Below are 18235 nucleotides of genomic sequence, written 5' to 3'. Positions count from 1 at the left end.
AAGTTGGGTAGTACTTTGCCTCACGGCAGCTCTTTGCCACATTTATGCTAGATAAACTTCTAGTAGGAATCTTCATCAGAGTGTACTTCATGGTTTTGGCTGTACTGACTCAGAGAAGACATGAAAGGGGTAATTAAAAGCATCCAGGCAGTGAGAGGGCGTCTAAACAACACATAAATGAAGTTGCTAAGATTAAACAGCTAAGCAGAAATGTATTCCCAAGTCATTGAAACTGATGAAAAGTTTTAGAATAAACATGGACTTATCAAAACAAGGAAGTGTCAAGAATGTCTCTCATAAAGCTCAGAAAAGCTTAATTTAGGATAGGTAGAAGAATGTATAATTTTACCTACCAGTCAGAAACATTCTGGAGCTTGCCGCTTTAGAAATGGAATAGCTGGACTTATAAATTGATTTGAAGTTCAGAAAAATGTTTAGCAGTACATAATTAACCTTTGAGAGTATTCTATGGGAATTTGAATCCCTCTGAACCTTGGTTGTGACATTGTCTTGACAGAGACTTTTGTCTTGGGTAGGTGAATTTCACATTTTCCTATTGGAAATTAGTTGTAAATCAGGACACCTGGTTCTTAAGTCCAGCTGTTCACTTACTGATTCCACCCTTATTTTAGTGTGTACCCCATATTATAAACAGGGCTTCAAACTGGTTTGTTCGATTCGACACTCTGCTGAGAATTTGCATTTTCACCCCAGGTACACTGAATCAGAATCTACAGTTTACCAAAGTCCCCAGGTGATTCTTACGTCAGAATCTACATTTTACCAAGATCCTTATGTATCCCCTGGGGACCTTGGTAAACTAGATTCTGATTCAGTGTACCTGGGGTGAAAAGGCAAATTCTCAGCAGGAGGTTGAGCCAGAACGAACCAGTTTGAAGCCCTGATTATAAAGGATCCTTGGTGGCGCAGTGGTTAAAGTGCTCTGTGGCTAACCAAAAGGTTGATGGTTCGAACCCACCCAGCAGCTCCGCAAGAGAAAGATGTGGCAGTCTGCTTCTGTAAGGATTACAGCTTTGGAAACCTTTTGGGGCAGTTCTACCCTGTCCTGTAGGGTTGCTGTGAGTTGGAATCAACCCGACAGCCACAGGTACCCAGTATTGTAACAGCCTGCCTGTGATGACAAGAGCTATATGTGTTATCTTCAGGATACAGCAGCTCCACGCTGTCATGTGACATGCTTGCAAATCACCAGACGATCTTGTTAAAACGCAGGTATATTCTCAGTAAGTCTGGGATGGGGCCTGAAAATCTGCTTACAAAAAGCCCCCTGCTGCTGCCTGTCCACAGAGGAGGGAGGTGGACAGTGAACGTGCTGATCCGTGGCCTATGCTGTGCTACTGTGCTCAGAACCCGAGGCAGACTGGTCTGTTGTCTTTTCCTCATTCGTCACCTGTGTTCTGGCCACCCTGCCCCTCTTTTTTCTTCAGCATCTTCTTAGGTGGGCTGAGTATATGTATTTTCTTTCTCGTCTCTCTCTTTAATTAATAAAGGTTCCCCAATATCAACTCCAAGTCCATCACCATTGCCTCGAACCCCAACTTCTACTCCAGTCCACGTGAAGCAAGGCGGTGCAGGCTCTGTTATTAGTAACCCTTATGTCATCATGGACAAGCCCGCACAGGTTATTGGTGCCACTGCTCCCGGTACAGGTGTGTATTTGGTCAGTGTTTGTGGATTCCAAAAGGGTTGATCTTTTATTAAAGACGACATCCTGGCATGACTCAGCAGCCGTGTAATGAAAGACTGGAATCCCCACCCATAAACCAGGTAAATATTATAAAAGTAACCCGAGTGCTGTTACTCTGAGGGAAGATTTACTGTTCATAACAGTTTTATTTTTAGAAATTTCCTTAAGTTTTCTTTTTAATTTTCAAGGATTAAAAGTAAACCCTAAAATAAAAAGGTAAATCCTAATTAATTTTTGATTATTAGAAATTATTTTCTCATTGATAATATTTTCCTTTGGGAAGTCTTACTCATTTTGGGCCCGTAAGCAATGTGGTTATTTTCCAAATTATGTTTTTATTAAAAGAATAGTTTTGCGAGCCATACACATTGCTACCAAATCAAATAAAAAAGTGATCTTTACTTCTCTGTGAATAAGAAAAATTTTGTCTCTGAGAGAGAAATTGAAACCTACAGTTAAAAGAAGAGAACTCCCAGAGGGAGGAGAGTGACGTTTTGGATTCTTTGTGTTCGTTATCAAGCCACACAACTGCATGTTTTCAGGTTTTTTGAAGTGCTTTACTAGCATTATTTTATTTATTCCTTTTGATCAGCCACTATATTTGAACACATGCTCCTAAGTGTAAACTTGCCTGTAACTTTGGCTTCTAATTAAATCGTGAAAAGGTAAATGAAATCACAGGGATGACTCTAAGGTAATGAGACCAATTTTTTTTAAGGTACTGGATTTAACACCATGGATGAATATTATTGTTGTTAGGTGCCTGCCGTTCAGTTGGTTCTGACTCACGACGACCCCATGTATAACAGAACAAAACACTGCCTGACCCTGTGCCATCCTCATAAGCGTTATGGTTGAACCCATCGTTGCAGCCACTGTATCAGTCCATCTCGTTGAGGGTCTTCCTCTTTTTCTCTGACCCTCTGCTTTACCAAGCATGATGTCCTTCTCCAGGGACAGATCCCTCCTGATAACATGTCCAAAGTACATGAGATGAAGTCTCACCATTTTCGCATCTGAGGAGCATTCTGGCTGTACTTATTCCGAGACAGATTTGTTCGTTCTTTTGACAGTCCATGGCATATTCAGTATTCTCCACCAAAAACAGATGTGTGTTGGGCCCTTTCCAAATAGTAGTTTTACAAAGTGGAAAAGCCATGCACTTTGAGTGCTTTAGTTATGGAACTTCTTTAGAAAGTAACTGCTTTCACAGCTTACTTAACCTTTTGAGTATACTCAAGGGTCGCCAAGTAGGTGCCCTGTAAGGATGTTTAATTTTCGGAACCAGCCAAAAGTCTTTGGAGGCAAGTTTGGTGAGTGGAGTAGGGGAGGAATCAAGTTGTGAGCATTGGGAACTTTATGGAATAGGTATAACCTCCCATGGAAACTGCTTTGAAGGAGCTAGCATTTATGAGAATGTGTATTTTCTGACACGTTTGTTGAACAGCTGATGCTGCTTCATTACAGCGTCTCATGTAAGGAGCCCAGTGTGTAACGTCCACATACCGTTACTTATTTTTCTACATGTAAGGACATAATAGTTTCAGAAATAGAGTTTTCAGCTCTTAAAGATAGAAAATAAATAATGAAAAAGAGGAGAGGGTGGAGAAAAATGCTTTAAAATTGCACTTTGTAAGTTTCACTTAGTTGATACTTTATTTTTAAATCTGCCTTGTTTATCAGGAAGTCCTACAAGCAAGCCCTCCACTGCCTCCCAGGCCTCTCAGGGACCAGCTTCCCCCATTCCTAGAATCCATGGAAGTAGTTTTGTCTCATCTGCTGTCAAGGTAACACTCTTACTGCGTTGTTGCACTTGGCTGACTTCTAAAGACAGTCTATTCAGCCTCAGCGAGAGTCTGTCCCTTAATAATGCAAAATTCACAAAGCAGATGATTCATGCTAGTAGACACCTGGAAGATTGTATACTCCAGACTCCCCCGCCTGGTCCTTGATCTCTTCCTCGTATAGAAAATGCTTCTTAGCACTTTTATCAAACAGTCACCCAGCATCTATTTGAAAGCTTACTGTATTGAGCAGGTGGCCAATTTTTTTAACAGCTTTGTTATAAATTTTTTTATAAAAATACTCATCTCTGTGAATCTGTGAAACATCTCATAACATGGATGAATCTGGAGGGTGTTATGCTGAGTGAAATAAGTCAGTCACAAAAGGACAAATAATGTACGAGACCACTACTGTAAAAACTCATGGAAAGGCTTACACACAAAAAGAAACAATCTTTGATGGCTACCAGGGAGAGGGGAGTGGGGATGAAAAAACACTAAATAAAAAATAGATAAGTGGTAACTTTGGTAAAGGGTAAGACAGTACACCATACTGGGGATGCCAGCACAACTTGTACAAGGCAAGGTCATGGAAGCTCCATAGATACAGCCAAACCCCCTGAGGGACGAAATTGCTAGACTGAGGACTGTGGGGACCATGGTCTCAGGGAATATCTAGCTGAATTGGCATAACATAGTTTATAAGGAAAATGTTCTACATTCTACTTTGGGGAGTTGCGTCTGGGGCCTTAAAAGCCTATGAACAGCTATCTAAGATACAACACTGGTCTCACCCCTTTTGGTAGCAAGGGAGAATGAAGAAAACTAAAGATAGAAGGGAAAGATCAGTCCAGAGGACTAATGGACCACGTCTACCACAGCCTCAACCAGACAGAGTCCAGTATCAACTAAATGGTGCCCGGCTACCACCACCGACTGCTCTGACAGGGATCACAGTAGAGGGTCCTGGACAGAGCTGGAGAAAAATGTAGAACAAAATTCTAACTCAAAAAGGAAGAGCAGGCTTGCTGGCCTGACAGAACTGGAGAAACCCCAAGAGTATGGCCCCCAGACACCCTTTTAGCTCAGTAATGAAGTCACTCCTGAGGTTCACCCTTCAGCCAAAGATTAGACAGGCCCCTAAAGTAAAGCAAGACTAAAGGGGCACACTAAGCCCAGGGGCAAGGACAAGAATGCAGGAGGGGACCAGAAAGCTCGTAATAGGGAACCCAAGGTCTAGAAGAGAAAGTGTTGACATGTCGTGGGGTTGGTAACCAATGTCATAAAACAGTATGTGTACTAACTGTTTAATGAGAAGCTGGTTTGTTCTGTAAATCGTCATCTAAAGTACAATAAAAAAAAATTCATCTCTAATGCAGGTCTTTTATCGAACAAGGAATCAATGTATTCCTTTTCCATGTCAGCCTGTTGGTTTGTGAAGACAGTTCTTAAGCCTTTACTACCTTTTTCTCCTCCTTCAGGATAAACAGCTCTAGTTAGTCCTTCGAGATTTGGAACTTCAAGTATGATCTCCTGTGTTTAGAGCAGAATGCTAGATAGCAGCTCACTCTTTGGCAGAGACACTTCCCTGCTGTTTGGTCAGTTATTCAGCTTGCTTGTCCTGGCCGCCCTAAGCATAAAGTCTTTCAGGCGTAAACTCCTGCCTGAGAGCCCCAAGAGCGCAGAGGTCACCTTCCTTCCGTACATGACGGGTGCTTAGCACAGCATTGCTTGTATTTAGGCACTTAGCAGGGATGATATTCACTGGCGTCCTGGTCCAGAGCAGGACTTTTCTCAATTTTGTAGCTGTGTCTGTGCACTGTGTAGGTGACTATCTGAATTTTAGTAATTCCCTTGAAGGCCTTACCTCTCTGCCAGCCTTTTTTTTAATACTTGTTGATGTTTTCATTATACAGTCAAGCAACGTTCTTCACTTTGTTCTCGCCTGTAACATTTGTTTATGGCAAGTTGCCACGAAATTTGCATTTTTTGAGAATTAGATAGACTGACCTTTGTCACTATTGCATCTGCTGATTGTTCAAGTTTTTTTGTTGTTGTTGTTTTGGTTTTTTGTTTTTTAAAATCCTGATTGAAGAATTTCCCCCTGGATCTTAGGTAGTTATTCAGAGTAATGTTTACAAATCAAGTTGTGAGTGCTATTAAAAGGTAGTATGTGCTAAAACCTTGCAACTGCATGTTTGATTCATTCATTCATTTCTGTAATCCCTAGGCTCTGGGGATATAAAAAGAAAAACGTGTAGTCCTTGTCCTTCAGTAGCTCACCATGTTAGCTTCTGAGACAGCAGGACGCAGGTAGTAGGTTCTTGCCAAGTTATAGCCTTCCTTTACCTTTGTCTTCTAAAACAGAGGATTTGGAAGACCCTAAAGAATTTTGGATGTTGTATGTTGTTTTGTCTTTTGGCTGTTTATGTTGCTAGAATGTCACGGGTTTGCAGTAAATGTAAGTGACTGGAATATCTGAAATCACCCATTTGACTCTAACTGTGTGATATGTATTTTTGCACACACAGCAGGAGGATTCTTTGTTTGCGTCTATGCCACCTCTTTGCCCAATCGGAAGTCACCCTAAGGTTCAAAGCCCCAAACCTATAACCGGAGGACTCGGAGCTTTCACCAAGGTGTGTATTTTAGGGGATCAGTGCTCAAGTCTGTACAGTTGGAGCTGGTTGACACTGCCCCTATAATGTGTAACTTTTTAGTATGTCTTGGCTTGACCTTTATAACATAGCTCACCATAGCAGAGGTAGTATGACAGAAGTATGCAACTGTCTAGTATGTCTGGGCTCTACGACCAGACCCAGCTTCTGAGACATGCTTCCATTCATTTAGTCGTGTTGGAGTCTGATGAGATGAGGAATTCAGGGAACACAGTGTGTGTCCCTCTCTGCTGCCCTTTGCCACCAATGTCTGAAAGCAGTGATTAGGTTGCATTGGTAGATTTGTAGAGTCAAGCCTAGATCCTGCTTCTGGCCTCTTTAATAATGTTATTATGGTCTGTATATAAGCAGTATTTCTACCCTTCCGGTGGAGCCATTCTTTACAGACCAGGCTTCGTTAATTCATTATTCCTGCAAGCAGAGCAGATTCAGATATTAGCAGCTTTTCTTATGGGTGTTTGTTCAGTATCATTATCATGATTGTTGCCAGGTGATCATCAAACAGGAACCTGGCGAAGCCCCCCACGTGCCCACGTCAGGAGCTGCCAGCCAGTCACCACTCCCCCAGTACGTGACTGTGAAAGGGGGTCACGTGATCGCCGTGTCTCCCCAAAAGCAGGTCATCACTGCTGGAGAAGGGTCTGCCCAGTCACCCAAGATTCAGCCCTCCAAGGTTTGTTTTGGGCAGGGATGGGGAGGTCGACATACCAGTAGATACTGTTTGCCTAAATAATTGACAAGCGCAGAAAAGACGATGGGCGGCAGGGGAGCTGACGCCCAGAAAAGCCTGTAGATGGAAGCCCAGTTGGAACGGCCAAGTGTGAAACACTCTGCCCTTGTAGCAGTCGTTGACCAGGGCTGGGTGGATATTACAGAGGGCCCAGGGAGAGTCCGGGAGGCAAGGGGGCTCTGTCATCTCTGGCAGTGAAGGCGCTTGACTTCACGGACACTGACTGAGGCTCACTGTCTTAGTTGTTTGTTTCTGACCATTTACATTCTGATGTCCAGGCAGTAGAATATGTTTTGTGATTCTTGACCCTTGGGAGAGTTTATTTTCTTATAATTTGGGGCAGTGGGGGAATCAGTGTATCGGGAGAACGATAAAATAGCATACACATCCGTGTTTTCCTGCATCCAGAAGAAACCGTATCTCCCAAGCGCTTATGTGGTTCATGCCCTTGTTTACATGTTTTCTGTAGTCCTCAACACAGCCCTGCAAGTATCTGACAATGAGGTGACTGGCCCTGAGAAGCTAAGCAACTTCCTCTAGTACATACAGCTAGTAAGTGACAGGATTTGAACCCAGGTTGGCTGACACCAATGCTCCCCATTCCAGAGCTAACTCAAATTCTTGAGCCATTCTCTCTGTCCTGAGCATGGCTTCACACTATCCAGAATTCACTTGTCTCTGGTTTTTGGTAGGTATCCTCTGATGCTTCTGACGCTACTTAAGAATATTATGTGGGATGTTTTTCAACTTGAGAGTCAGCCTATCTAGAGAGAGTAAGTTGTTTTGAGAATAGTACTCTAAAATAGGAAAAAAAAAAAAAAATTTTTTTTTGAAGATACTTTGGTAAGTCTGGATAGCTAGATAAGAATTGAGATAAAAAATCAGTGTTAAAGGTGGTTCTAAAGTCTGTAAGAGCCATTAACCGCTTTCCGGAATTTATCTGATCCTAAGAATCATCTGATGATTAAAAAGCAAGGATGCCTAGGCTCCCCCGCCCCAGGCTTGCTGAATCAGAACCTTCTCATGAGGCTCTGGGAATCGGGATTTTTAACAAGCTCCCCTGCTGGTTCATGTGGCTAGGAAGAGGCTTTGGGGCTTCATAGCCAGAGTCACTAAGACTTGCATCTGTCACTGCTTCCTAGTGCTCTCCTCTCTCCCTGGCCTGAGGAGTAATAAAACATTTTGTCAAAATTCTCCAGTGAATGAGTTATGATCCGCTGGGCTCCCTGCGCAGAGGCATCCTGTGTAGTTTTCAGAATCCATTTTGCTTCACCTGAAGATAGATGGTGTTACCAGTGGAGGCTTTGAGTCAATCTGGCATTGGTGCTTATGCACAGACACTCTGGGTAACTTGCTGTCCGCTTTTTGCCTCTTTGCATTTTGCCAGTCTGCTCCTCCAGTAATGCTGAAAAACTACTAGCTGTCTTGTCACATTGCTGCCCGTGTAACAGTCATAAATGAGGGGGCTGTGAGAAAGGAAGTGGGTTTTTGCTAGAATGCCCTGAAGAAGGTTCAAGGGTACCCAAAAGGAAGAGCCGTAGAAGAGAGTGAAAGAACTGCAGAGAGGCCGTGGAGCGTGAGAAAAGACATCATCGTTTGTCCCGGGAATTTAGTACATGCTGTGCCTCGAGATAGGCAGCTGTTTGCAAATATAGACTGGCCGGGTTTTTGTTGAAGTGCGTTCCTAGAAACTGCCAGAAAACAGGAGGGTGGAAAATGGTGCTGTTTGACTCTGTACAGCTTTGGCACCGTGGAAACACAGCTTGCCTTTCTCGTGGAAGCAGGGAGAGGCGCTGCCTTTGACACAAAAAAGGAGACCTGAGGAGTAAGTGGATTCACGTGGGGAGGAAGCAGTCTGGCATAGTAAAAAGAGTATGAACTTTGGAGTTGGAGCTTGGTACAGATCTCAGATCTCAGCCCTTCCTTACGTGTGTGACCTGGGCAGGTTACCTAATATCTTTGAACCTTTTTTTTTTTCCCATCTAGTAAAAGGGAATAATAGCTCCTGTTTTTCAGGGTTGTAGGGGAACTAGAGCTCCTTGTTTATAAAGGACCAAGCACAGAGAAGGTGCTCGGTAAATGGAAGCTAATGCTGATGTGGCTGAGGACAGGCTGTGTGTATGCCTCTGTGGGTGACGTAGTGATAGTTACCATGGAGATTCACTGAGCACATAGTGCTAAATGGCTGGGATTTTGGGTGTCTGAATCCTCACCTTCAGGGTAGTAAAGTGAGTTCTGACTCACAAAGGTATGCGTAGGGCACGGAGATGGCAGAGGCAAACAGAGATGTCAAATCAAAGCGTGAATCAAAGGAAAGTATTTATAACAAACGCAGAACAAAGGGGGTGTGTGCATTTTAAAGCCAGATGGAAATCAAAAGTACAGAAAGAATGATTGTGGGACAGGAAAGGGTAAGGCTTGGTACGTGAGTTCAGGTTCCAGGGTGACATGTTGCATTCTTTAAATAAAACAAATAAATTTGAGGTTCTTACTTAAAAGCTCATACCCCTTCCTGTAGTGTCTGTAAAGAGTTCTACAAAGGGTTTTCCCTAATAGGATGCCAGACTTCCTCATTCTTCTCAGTTTTGGGGGGAAAAAAGGCTTTTGGGGCAGGAGGGAGATCTTGTGAGTGGTGTGTACTTAGTGGATTAGCTCTGCTGGTGAAGACTGGAGACCCTGGTGGTATAGTGGTTAAGAGCTATGGCTGCTAACCACAAGGCTGGCAGTTCGAATCCACCAGGCGCTCCTTGGAGGCCGTATAGGGCAGTTCTGCTCTGTCCTATAGGGGCACTATGAGTCGGAATTGATGACCACGGGTTTGGGGTTTTTTTTTTGTGAAGACTGCCCTCCTGAGGCCGCCTTGTGATGCCATGTTTTACTAGGCTCTTGGAGAGATGAAGTGTGTCATATGCTGGAGATTTTGAAGTAGATGGTTATGAGAAAAGAAGTTGGCACATGAAGGGAAAAGCAAATCAGATGCATGGAATTTGGGGGAAGAAATTTAAATAGGTCCGTGTTTTCTAGATGGGGAAGCTAAAACTCAAAGAGGTTAGATAACTTTTTCAACTGCTCACAGGTAGAACTACACTGGGGGACCAGGTCTGACTGCTCACAGAAGTCTGTCCTCTCCTCTGGGCCATGTTGTGCGTTATGAGGGTTGATTGTTGTTAGTTGCCATTGAGTCGATTCTGACTCACACAACCCCATTTTCTTCACATCAGCCATATTACCCAGGCACATGTCAAATATATTCACATTCTTTGAAAAGAAATACTGTATCATTTAGCAGTTACTTTCATTTTAAAATCCCATTGATCAGTTGTGTAGATTTTATCCTTTTGTTCCACCTAAGTTATTTTTTTCTTTTTTAATTTAGAAAGATTCTAAAACTTCAGGAAAACAGAACATGATATAATCAATACCCATATACCCTCCACCCTGAATTAACAAATGTCAATCTTTGCCTTAGATCATTTTTTCTCCACGTAAAACATGACGGATAAAATTAAAGTCCACTTTGTTCTTCCCAGAAGCAACACTCTCATGAATTTGATGTCTGGCTTTCTAGTCCAGTTTTTATTACATAAATAACACATGTTCGTGTGTTTTAAAGATTTACATAAAAGATGTTTATACTTATTTTTCTGCAGTTCTCTTCACTCTAGTATACTTCTGAAGTCCATTTATGCTGAGCTGTATAGCTGTAGTTCATTCATTTTAACAGATGTGAGATGTCCTGTTGTCTGTCTACACCACGGTTGAGCCGTCCCTGTCTCTGTAGATGGTGAAGGTTGTTTACAGTTTTCTGGGATTGTAGATTATGCTACCTTGGAAATTCTTGTATATGTTTCCTTGAGTGTAAGTCTAAGATTTTCTCTAGGATATATCCCTAAAAGCAGCACTGGTAGAATATGCATGTGTGAATTTTCAGTTTTAGTAGGTATGCCAGTGACCCTCTAGAGTGCTGTACAAGTTGACCTCCCTACCAGCAGTGAACTAAAGTTCCTATTTCCTCATGACCTCTAGCCAGTTCTCAACATTACCAGACTTTTTTTTTTCCCAATCCGATAGATGAAAGGTACTTACTTTGTCTTTTTTGCCTTTAAAAGCACGGATTTTGCATTTCTTATTATAACCTTATAAAAGTCTTTAACTCTTTTTTTTTAGTGAGAAGTTCCTTTTTATGAAATAAAGAGCCGGGGAGTTGTCCAGGCATAGTCCAGTAATTTGAAATTTGCCTCCAGAGTGGAAAGTGTTGAGTGACCAGAGAAGCGGGCAGTGAAGGGGCCTTTTTAAGGGAAATTTACATACTGAGGCAGTGGTCCCCCATGGCAGGAGGACTAAGGCAGATCCCAAACCCAGCAGTAGGGGACGGAGGTTTTATAGTGGTCAAGGACAAAGATGGCTGCATACCAGAGGGTTTCAGACGGCCACCCAGCAAGGTCACGTAATAGGAGCTTGGAAAACAGAAGTGAACTAATGGAAAGCATGAGGGCAGCCATGTTTGGCCTTGCAAAGCTTGTTTACCCCTTTAGAGTGGGAAACCCTACCCTGATTTACCATTAATTAAATCATATCTTCTAATTTAACATTTCACTGTTTACTTTTGTTATTTCACATGGTATTTTCATATTTGAAAGAGTACACTTTATAATACTTCAGAACCAGATAGTTCTAACCTTCATAATTTGGGTACTGGAGCCTTTATATTTTTCAGTGAAGTATTATTCTCACTTAAACCTTTTCTTCTTTAACCAAATGTCTACCTTCAAGGAGAGGAAAGGTTGCAGAAAGATACAGAAAAATATAACTTTTCTTTAAAAGTCAGTCAGAAGAGGTGTCAGATGGCAAACTATATGACAAATGACGTGAATTGTAAGGAGTTCTAGAGTGAAAAGAAGAAACGATTATTTCGTTTGCGGTAATGTAGAAGGAGTTCCCGAGAAGGGGGTATTTAAAAGTGTGTAGTGAAGGTACACAGAAGTTTATGTATGAGAATGTTTACTGGACAGTTTTCCATAGTGAAGGAAAATTTAAAATGATCTAAATACCCAACAGTAATGAAATGTTTACATAGATTATGGTATACCCATTCTAATATATTTGGTTATCTAAAAATGTTTCTGAAAAATAAGGGCCTTGAAAAATGCTTATAACATGCTAAATAAAAAAATAATGCAAAACTGTATATATAGGTCGATTCCAATTCACTGTATTTTTTTAAAAATTTGAAGCAAATACATTGAAAATGTTGAGAGATTAGTGTTGGGTAAGTAGAATTTTTTTCCTTGTATTTCTGTATTTTCCAAATTTTCTGTAAAAGACACTTTATAATGAAAATAAGGTAAAAAAAAAAAAAGTCTGGGTTAAGACAGAAATCTTTATTTATAATTACAGTATCTAAAATGTAAAGAATATCGCTGCCATAGGTGGCGTTCTACGAATTAGACTCTAGGTATTATACCTAGGCTTTTGTTTTGCTCTCTGCCCCAGCAGAGTGACTATTTCTAAAAGCTCTCAGAGGGACTGTGTGAAGAAGCACTGCTGGACTGTCCTCTGTTTTGTACAGGTTGTTGGGGTGCCAGTTGGGACTGCTTTACCTCCAGCAGTGAAACAGGCTGTGGCCATCAGTGGTGGCCAAATCCTTGTAGCCAAGGCCAGCTCTTCTGTCGCCAAAGCAGTGGGTCCAAAGCAAGTTGTGACCCAAGGAGTTGCCAAAGCCATTGTGAGCGGAGGTGGAGGAACCATCGTTGCTCAGCCGGTGCAGGCTTTAGCCAAGGCGCAGGTCACTGCCTCTGGCCCTCCAAAGAGCGGATCCCAGGGCTCAGGTAAGTGGACTGGTCGGGGGCCCTTTTAGCAGCAGCCCCCTCCAGAATCTCCTGTGCTAAGGATTTTCTTTGGTATTTGAGTCTGTCTGGGAAAGCCTGGTAGGTTGGTGTTATAAGGAGTAAATGAGAACATTTATGTCACTTCTTTTCATGTAGCATTTTCTGTAGGGTGCTATAAACAGAGCATTTGCTTTAAGTTTAATTTTTTTATTTTTTAAGCAAGAATTAAAAAAAAAAAGTATTTCTTAATACTGCTTTCCAGTCTGAGGAATAATTTCTCATTTGTCCTCACCCCCATTTGCGGTTGTAGTTCAGACTCAGCAGCATTTTGACGTACCGAATTAACGCACTCTGTACCAAGCAGCAGTTTGAACACCTTGACTATGTTTTAGTTCCTGATGTGTTGTTACCGTGAGGCAAAAAATAGCTAAGACATTGGATATTTACTTATTTGCGAAGGTCTTGATGAAGCTAAGGAGTTGTTGCAGTAGAGGGTACGTGGGTCTGTTAGCTGGAAGGATAGGAGGTGGTAGGTGTCCAAAATAAAAATTTCAGAAGTGATGCAATTGTTGGTGGGGACAAAGTTCAGGTTGTGACATTGAGAGTGAGTGCTTGAGGCAGATTAGAGATGATGACCTTTGGAGCTTAGAAAACCAAGCAGCTGGAAAACCAGAGAATAAAATGGGTCATTTACAGTGTTGTCACTGAGAATGACAGTCGTTAGCATAGAGAGCAATACTTTGAGTCAGGAGTCAGTCGTTAGCAAATGAGGGGAATGACTGGGAGTCGGGGGGTGATAGCAACAGGAGCGGGATAGGCTGTGAAGCCAAGCTTGAGCCTCAGAGGAGCCTCCGGTGTTTCCATGAGTGAGGGCACAAAAGAGGCCCCTCTCCCAGTCCTGTCCTTCAGAAAATAAGGTGTGTGCTTCTAAGATCAAAAATAGCCCCTACTAAGGTGTCCCTGGGGAAGTAGGGTCTTCAGAGGCCTGCGGGTTTCCTCATGACAAGAAGAGATAATGCTCCGAAAGGTTGAGGTTGTCAAGGAGTAAAATGATCCCAGCAACAATTCCACCATGAAGAGTTTGAGGAGGAGAGGGAGCGGGGAGGTCAGTTCAGATCAGGAAATGTGAGCAGTGCAGACATGGGAGTCTAGGTGAAGGTGGTGGCCAGATGGGTCTATGCTCCCAGTGGCTGAGACTAAGTGATACAGGGGAGGATGGGGTCAGCCCTGGTAGTCATGGAGAGGGTGGTCTGTGCTCACAGTGTGGGGAACTAAGTGATGTGGATTAGGATGGGGTCAGCCCTGGCAGTCATGGAGAGGGTGATCAGTGCTCACAGTGTGGCAACTAAGTGATATAAGTTAGGATGGGGTCAGCCCTGGTAGTCATGGAGAGGGTGGTCTGTGCTTGCAGTGTGGAGACTAAGTGATTCAGGGGAGGATGAGGTCAGTCCTGGTAGTCATGGAGAGGGTGGTCTCAGCTCACAGTGGTGGAGACCAAGTGATGTAAGATAGGATGGGGTCAGCTCTGGTAGTAATGGAGACAGTGGCACTCAAGTTTTCCTGTGACCCTAGAGGACAGAGTAGAACTGCTTTGTAGGGTTTCCAAGGCTGTAAATCTTTAGAGATGCAGACCGCCATATCTTTCTCCCACAGAGCAGCTGGGGGATTCGAACCACCAGCCTTTTGGTTAGCAGCTGAGCACTTAACCACTGTGCCACCAGGCCTCCTTTAGTGCTATAGTCTCTGATATTTCGGGGCAGCTTCCAGAGTTCCTGCTCGCCAAGACTTTACCATGAGGACAGTGACTGTCCAGCAGAGGCTGCAGGAGGTGGTGACAGTCCTTTCCTGTGGCTGATTGGTGCAGGTCAGCAGGCTTCATTTCAGGGAGATTTTAGTGTAAAGTGACTGCAGAAAAGTTGATATTTCAGTCCCTTTTAGACTCACGTTCAGAAGCTTTGCAGTCATGTGCGTACACAAGTTAATTCTAAGGGAGTAACTGAGAGCTTTCTGACTTGGGTAAAATTTAGAAAAGCTTAGTTATAGTTCAATCATAGCCTGCTGCTGACTAGCGTATCTTAGTTCTTAGAAAGTGAGGGGGCCAGAAGACTGGTTTATTACTAGAAATTGACTAAAGAGGCGTTACACAAACAGGACAAAAATGTATATTCATCCATAGATAGGTGGTGGTTTCTTTGATTGCCTGAACTGCATTGCTGTGGGGACTAATAAGCAGTTATTAACCATTACAATGGGACAGAGGTGTAAACTGGGATTGTTCTGGGGAAACCAGGACAGACAGATGTGAATTAGGTTGTGGCAGACCATTTATTTTAGCCTGTATGTTATTTTATTAATTAGCCAGATATTTCAGAATGTCAGCCTTTGAGGCCTTGTGCATGTAGGGAACCTAAACTAGTTGACTGTTCATAGTGTTTTCATTAAGTATTGTATTACTCTGTGTTTTCATTTTAGAGATGGCAGTGTCCTGCGTTTCAGTTTATTTTACTGTTTTTCCTCCTCTTCCCCCTCCCCCCTTTACCATTTTAGTGATGGCAACGTTGCAGCTACCAGCCACTAATTTGGCTAACTTGGCAAATTTGCCTCCTGGCACCAAACTGTACCTGACCACCAACAGCAAGAACCCTTCAGGAAAAGGAAAATTGCTGCTGATCCCACAAGGAGCCATCCTGCGAGCTACCAACAGCGCTAGTTAGTCCGCCGTTACATCCTTTGGTTCTAGGGTCTCTGGGTGTGTTCATCTCTCCCCTGAGGGCTAATTCTAGGCCTGCATCAGGAAGCATCCCATGGCTCTGGTCAGGGGTGTAATGACAGCATTTGCCAACAGTGGGTTTAAAATATACACGGGGCTTAACTAGAAGCGGATTTAAATGATCAGTCTTAGAGGTGGCATGTCATTTTGGGTTCCCCAATTCAGAGTTTGGGGTCAGGGACCAGTCACAGCGGGGAGGGGGCTGTTGAGTCTGTGCTGGGAGGAAGCTGCGTGCACTGTGAACAGGGAGTTGGGTGGGATGGTCTCCAAAAACTGTCTGGTGACGCCTGGAAAGGTCCATCTGCTTCCGGTAGCTGAAAATCTGTCTTCATTTTAACAGGCATGGGAATGAGAATGGTGTCAGGGGGTCTTGTGTGTGGCATTATTTACATCTACATTGTTTGCTGGGGTTGGAGTTGGAAAGAGAACTACAAGCTCAGCCTTTGGTGTGTAACTCTTATAAAGCCCTGTGGAAACGAAGTTTATTCAGACCTGCATAAACTTCTGCTTTGGCATATATAGAAGGATTTGGGTATGTTGAGAGAGTAAAAGGAATTATTGCCCCAAATCAGAATCCGAATTGGTCCAGCAGTCCGGAACTTTAGAAATTAACTTCCCCTTCCCAAAAGCTGTGTACAAGCTAGTCATCATTTTGTTGACTCATGAGTGATTTCCAGTCTCTTAACCTTGATATTTCTTCCTCGTTGATATTTCTTCCTCGTTATTTAAGCAGTGGTATATCAAGAAGTTAGAAATCTAAGAAAAAAGCAATTTAAATGTTCCCACATTCATCCAGAGAGTTACTTAGTTTTTGTAAGATTCTCAGGGTCTAGATGAACCATTGGGAAGGAGTCTGCTCCAGTAATAATCACTGGAATTAGGGGTAGGGAAGGCAGTTGACCTCTAATATTTACTGAATGGATGTTTTTATTCCGGGTGGTTTATATACATTACCCCACAGGAAGGGAAGTAAAGAGGGTCCAGAGCCATTAGAGTTGAGTTTGAAAACTGGAGAAGGATAGGGACCTGGAGTCATCGTAATGTGGAGGAAAACAGAAAATAAAGAGGACTGTAAAATCACACTAAATTCCAATTGTTTTCTTGAAATTGAAACAAATGCCAGAAAAGTTAGGAAGCACCTATCTGAGCAAATTCAAATCACTGCCTGGTGTCAAGTGGCTCCACCGGTGTCTCACAGCTGAGGCCACACTTGTGAAAGGTAAGTTCTTCATTGCTCAGAGCTGAGACAGCTGCCATCCAGTGGAAGTAAACAGGTTTCAGTCTTCAAATCCCAGAAGTTCTCCTCACTCTTGTCTAAGGATACACGTGTTACAGGAAAGGAAGAGGAAACCAGGAGAGGAGGAGGAGTGTGCCATAGAGGGGACACCCCTCTGGGCTCACCTGTTCTTGGTTAAACCTTTGCTCCATACTTTTTACCATGACATTACTCTCATCATTTGCATTTTCAGACCTCCAGTCTGGCTCAGCTGCTGCTGGTGCAGGAGGAGGGGGCGTCGGCACAGGAGGTGGAGGAGGGGGAGGTGGAGGAACCCAAAGCACCACTGGCCCTGGAGGGATATCCCAGCACCTGACTTACACGTCCTACATCCTCAAGCAAACTCCCCAGGTCTGGTCATTTGTGACTGGTGTCTTTTAAATCATTTCATTCTTTAATGTTGTCTTGAAGTCCTGGTTCAGAGCTGTGGCTGCCAACCAAAAGGGCAGCAGTTGGAATCTACCAGGTACTCCTTGGAATCCCTATGGGGCAGTTCTGCTCTGTCCTGTAGGGTCGCTGTGGGTCGGGATCGCCTCGATGGCAGTGGGTTTATTTTGGTTTTGGTTTTAATTACAAGGCAGCTAATGATGTCTTTACAGCTCTGGGGCCAGGGGTCAGTACTAACATTTTTGATGTATTATAAATGTTATTTTGAACTTTTTATGTTTTGAGAGTTCACATTTAGAACATGAAGTTTCCAAATAATACTATTGGCAGTTACTGAGTGCTTGCTGTGTTTTGGTCATCTCGTTTAATTTAACCCTCTGAACAACCATGGCAGGTCTGTCATCTATTCATTTTATAGAAGAGGAAATAGATATTCAGAGAGATTTAATATGTATCCAGGATATCCTCGCTGAACTCGTGGTGGAATGTGGATTTAAACCCAGATCTTTGTGACTCAGGGTCAAAACAAACCATTGGGAAGGAATAGCTTTTCACTGTGCTGATGGCCTCCCGGAAACCCTGGTGGCGTAGTGGTTAAGTGCTACGGCTGCTAACTAAAGGGTCGGCAGTTCGAATCTGCCAGGTGCTCCTTGGAAACTCTATGAGGCAGTTCTGCTCTGTCCTATAGGGTCACTATGAGTCAGAATCTACTCGACGGCACTAGGTTTGGTTTTAGTTTTGGAATGGCCTCCCAAATCCCTGAGGTAATAGGCAGTATTAATGTGCAGTTGAAAATGTGCTCCTGGAAGGGAGGAGCCAGAGTGATAGTGTCAAGTTATGGTATTTAAAGTTAGGTTAGATTTACGGTGAGTAGTAGACGCTAACTTCTTTCCCCTTGTCACCAAACTTTCTAAGGAAGATCATGAAATTTTGGTTCCAGAAGTTCTTACTGAGAAATAGTCATCCCCGTGAAGGATTCGATCCAGCTGTGAGGACTTGAACTAGATTGCAGAGCTTGAGTTTCCATCAGCCTGCTCTATAACTGCTGTGCAGACTTTGAGACATGTCACTTGA

General features: G+C 43.1%; 1 protein-coding gene across 6 annotated transcripts in view; it reads left to right on the top strand.

Annotated features, from left to right (window-relative positions):
• Positions 1–18235, top strand: part of YEATS2 (YEATS domain containing 2) — an 84389-nt gene that overhangs the window by 39765 nt on the left and 26389 nt on the right. For all 6 annotated transcript variants that reach the window (XM_064279409.1, XM_064279429.1, XM_064279406.1 and 3 more), the window contains 7 exons: positions 1512–1670; positions 3392–3495; positions 6024–6131; positions 6661–6843; positions 12470–12728; positions 15276–15437; positions 16968–17125. In XM_064279409.1, coding sequence (XP_064135479.1) covers positions 1512–1670; positions 3392–3495; positions 6024–6131; positions 6661–6843; positions 12470–12728; positions 15276–15437; positions 16968–17125 — 1133 coding nt within the window. The remainder of the gene's footprint in view (positions 1–1511; positions 1671–3391; positions 3496–6023; positions 6132–6660; positions 6844–12469; positions 12729–15275; positions 15438–16967; positions 17126–18235) is intronic.

The sequence above is a fragment of the Loxodonta africana genome, chromosome 1, assembly GCF_030014295.1.
Source record: "Loxodonta africana isolate mLoxAfr1 chromosome 1, mLoxAfr1.hap2, whole genome shotgun sequence".
Taxonomy (NCBI): domain Eukaryota; kingdom Metazoa; phylum Chordata; class Mammalia; order Proboscidea; family Elephantidae; genus Loxodonta; species Loxodonta africana.
Note: the sequence above shows the minus strand (reverse complement) of the source record. Positions and strands in the feature narration are given on the sequence as shown.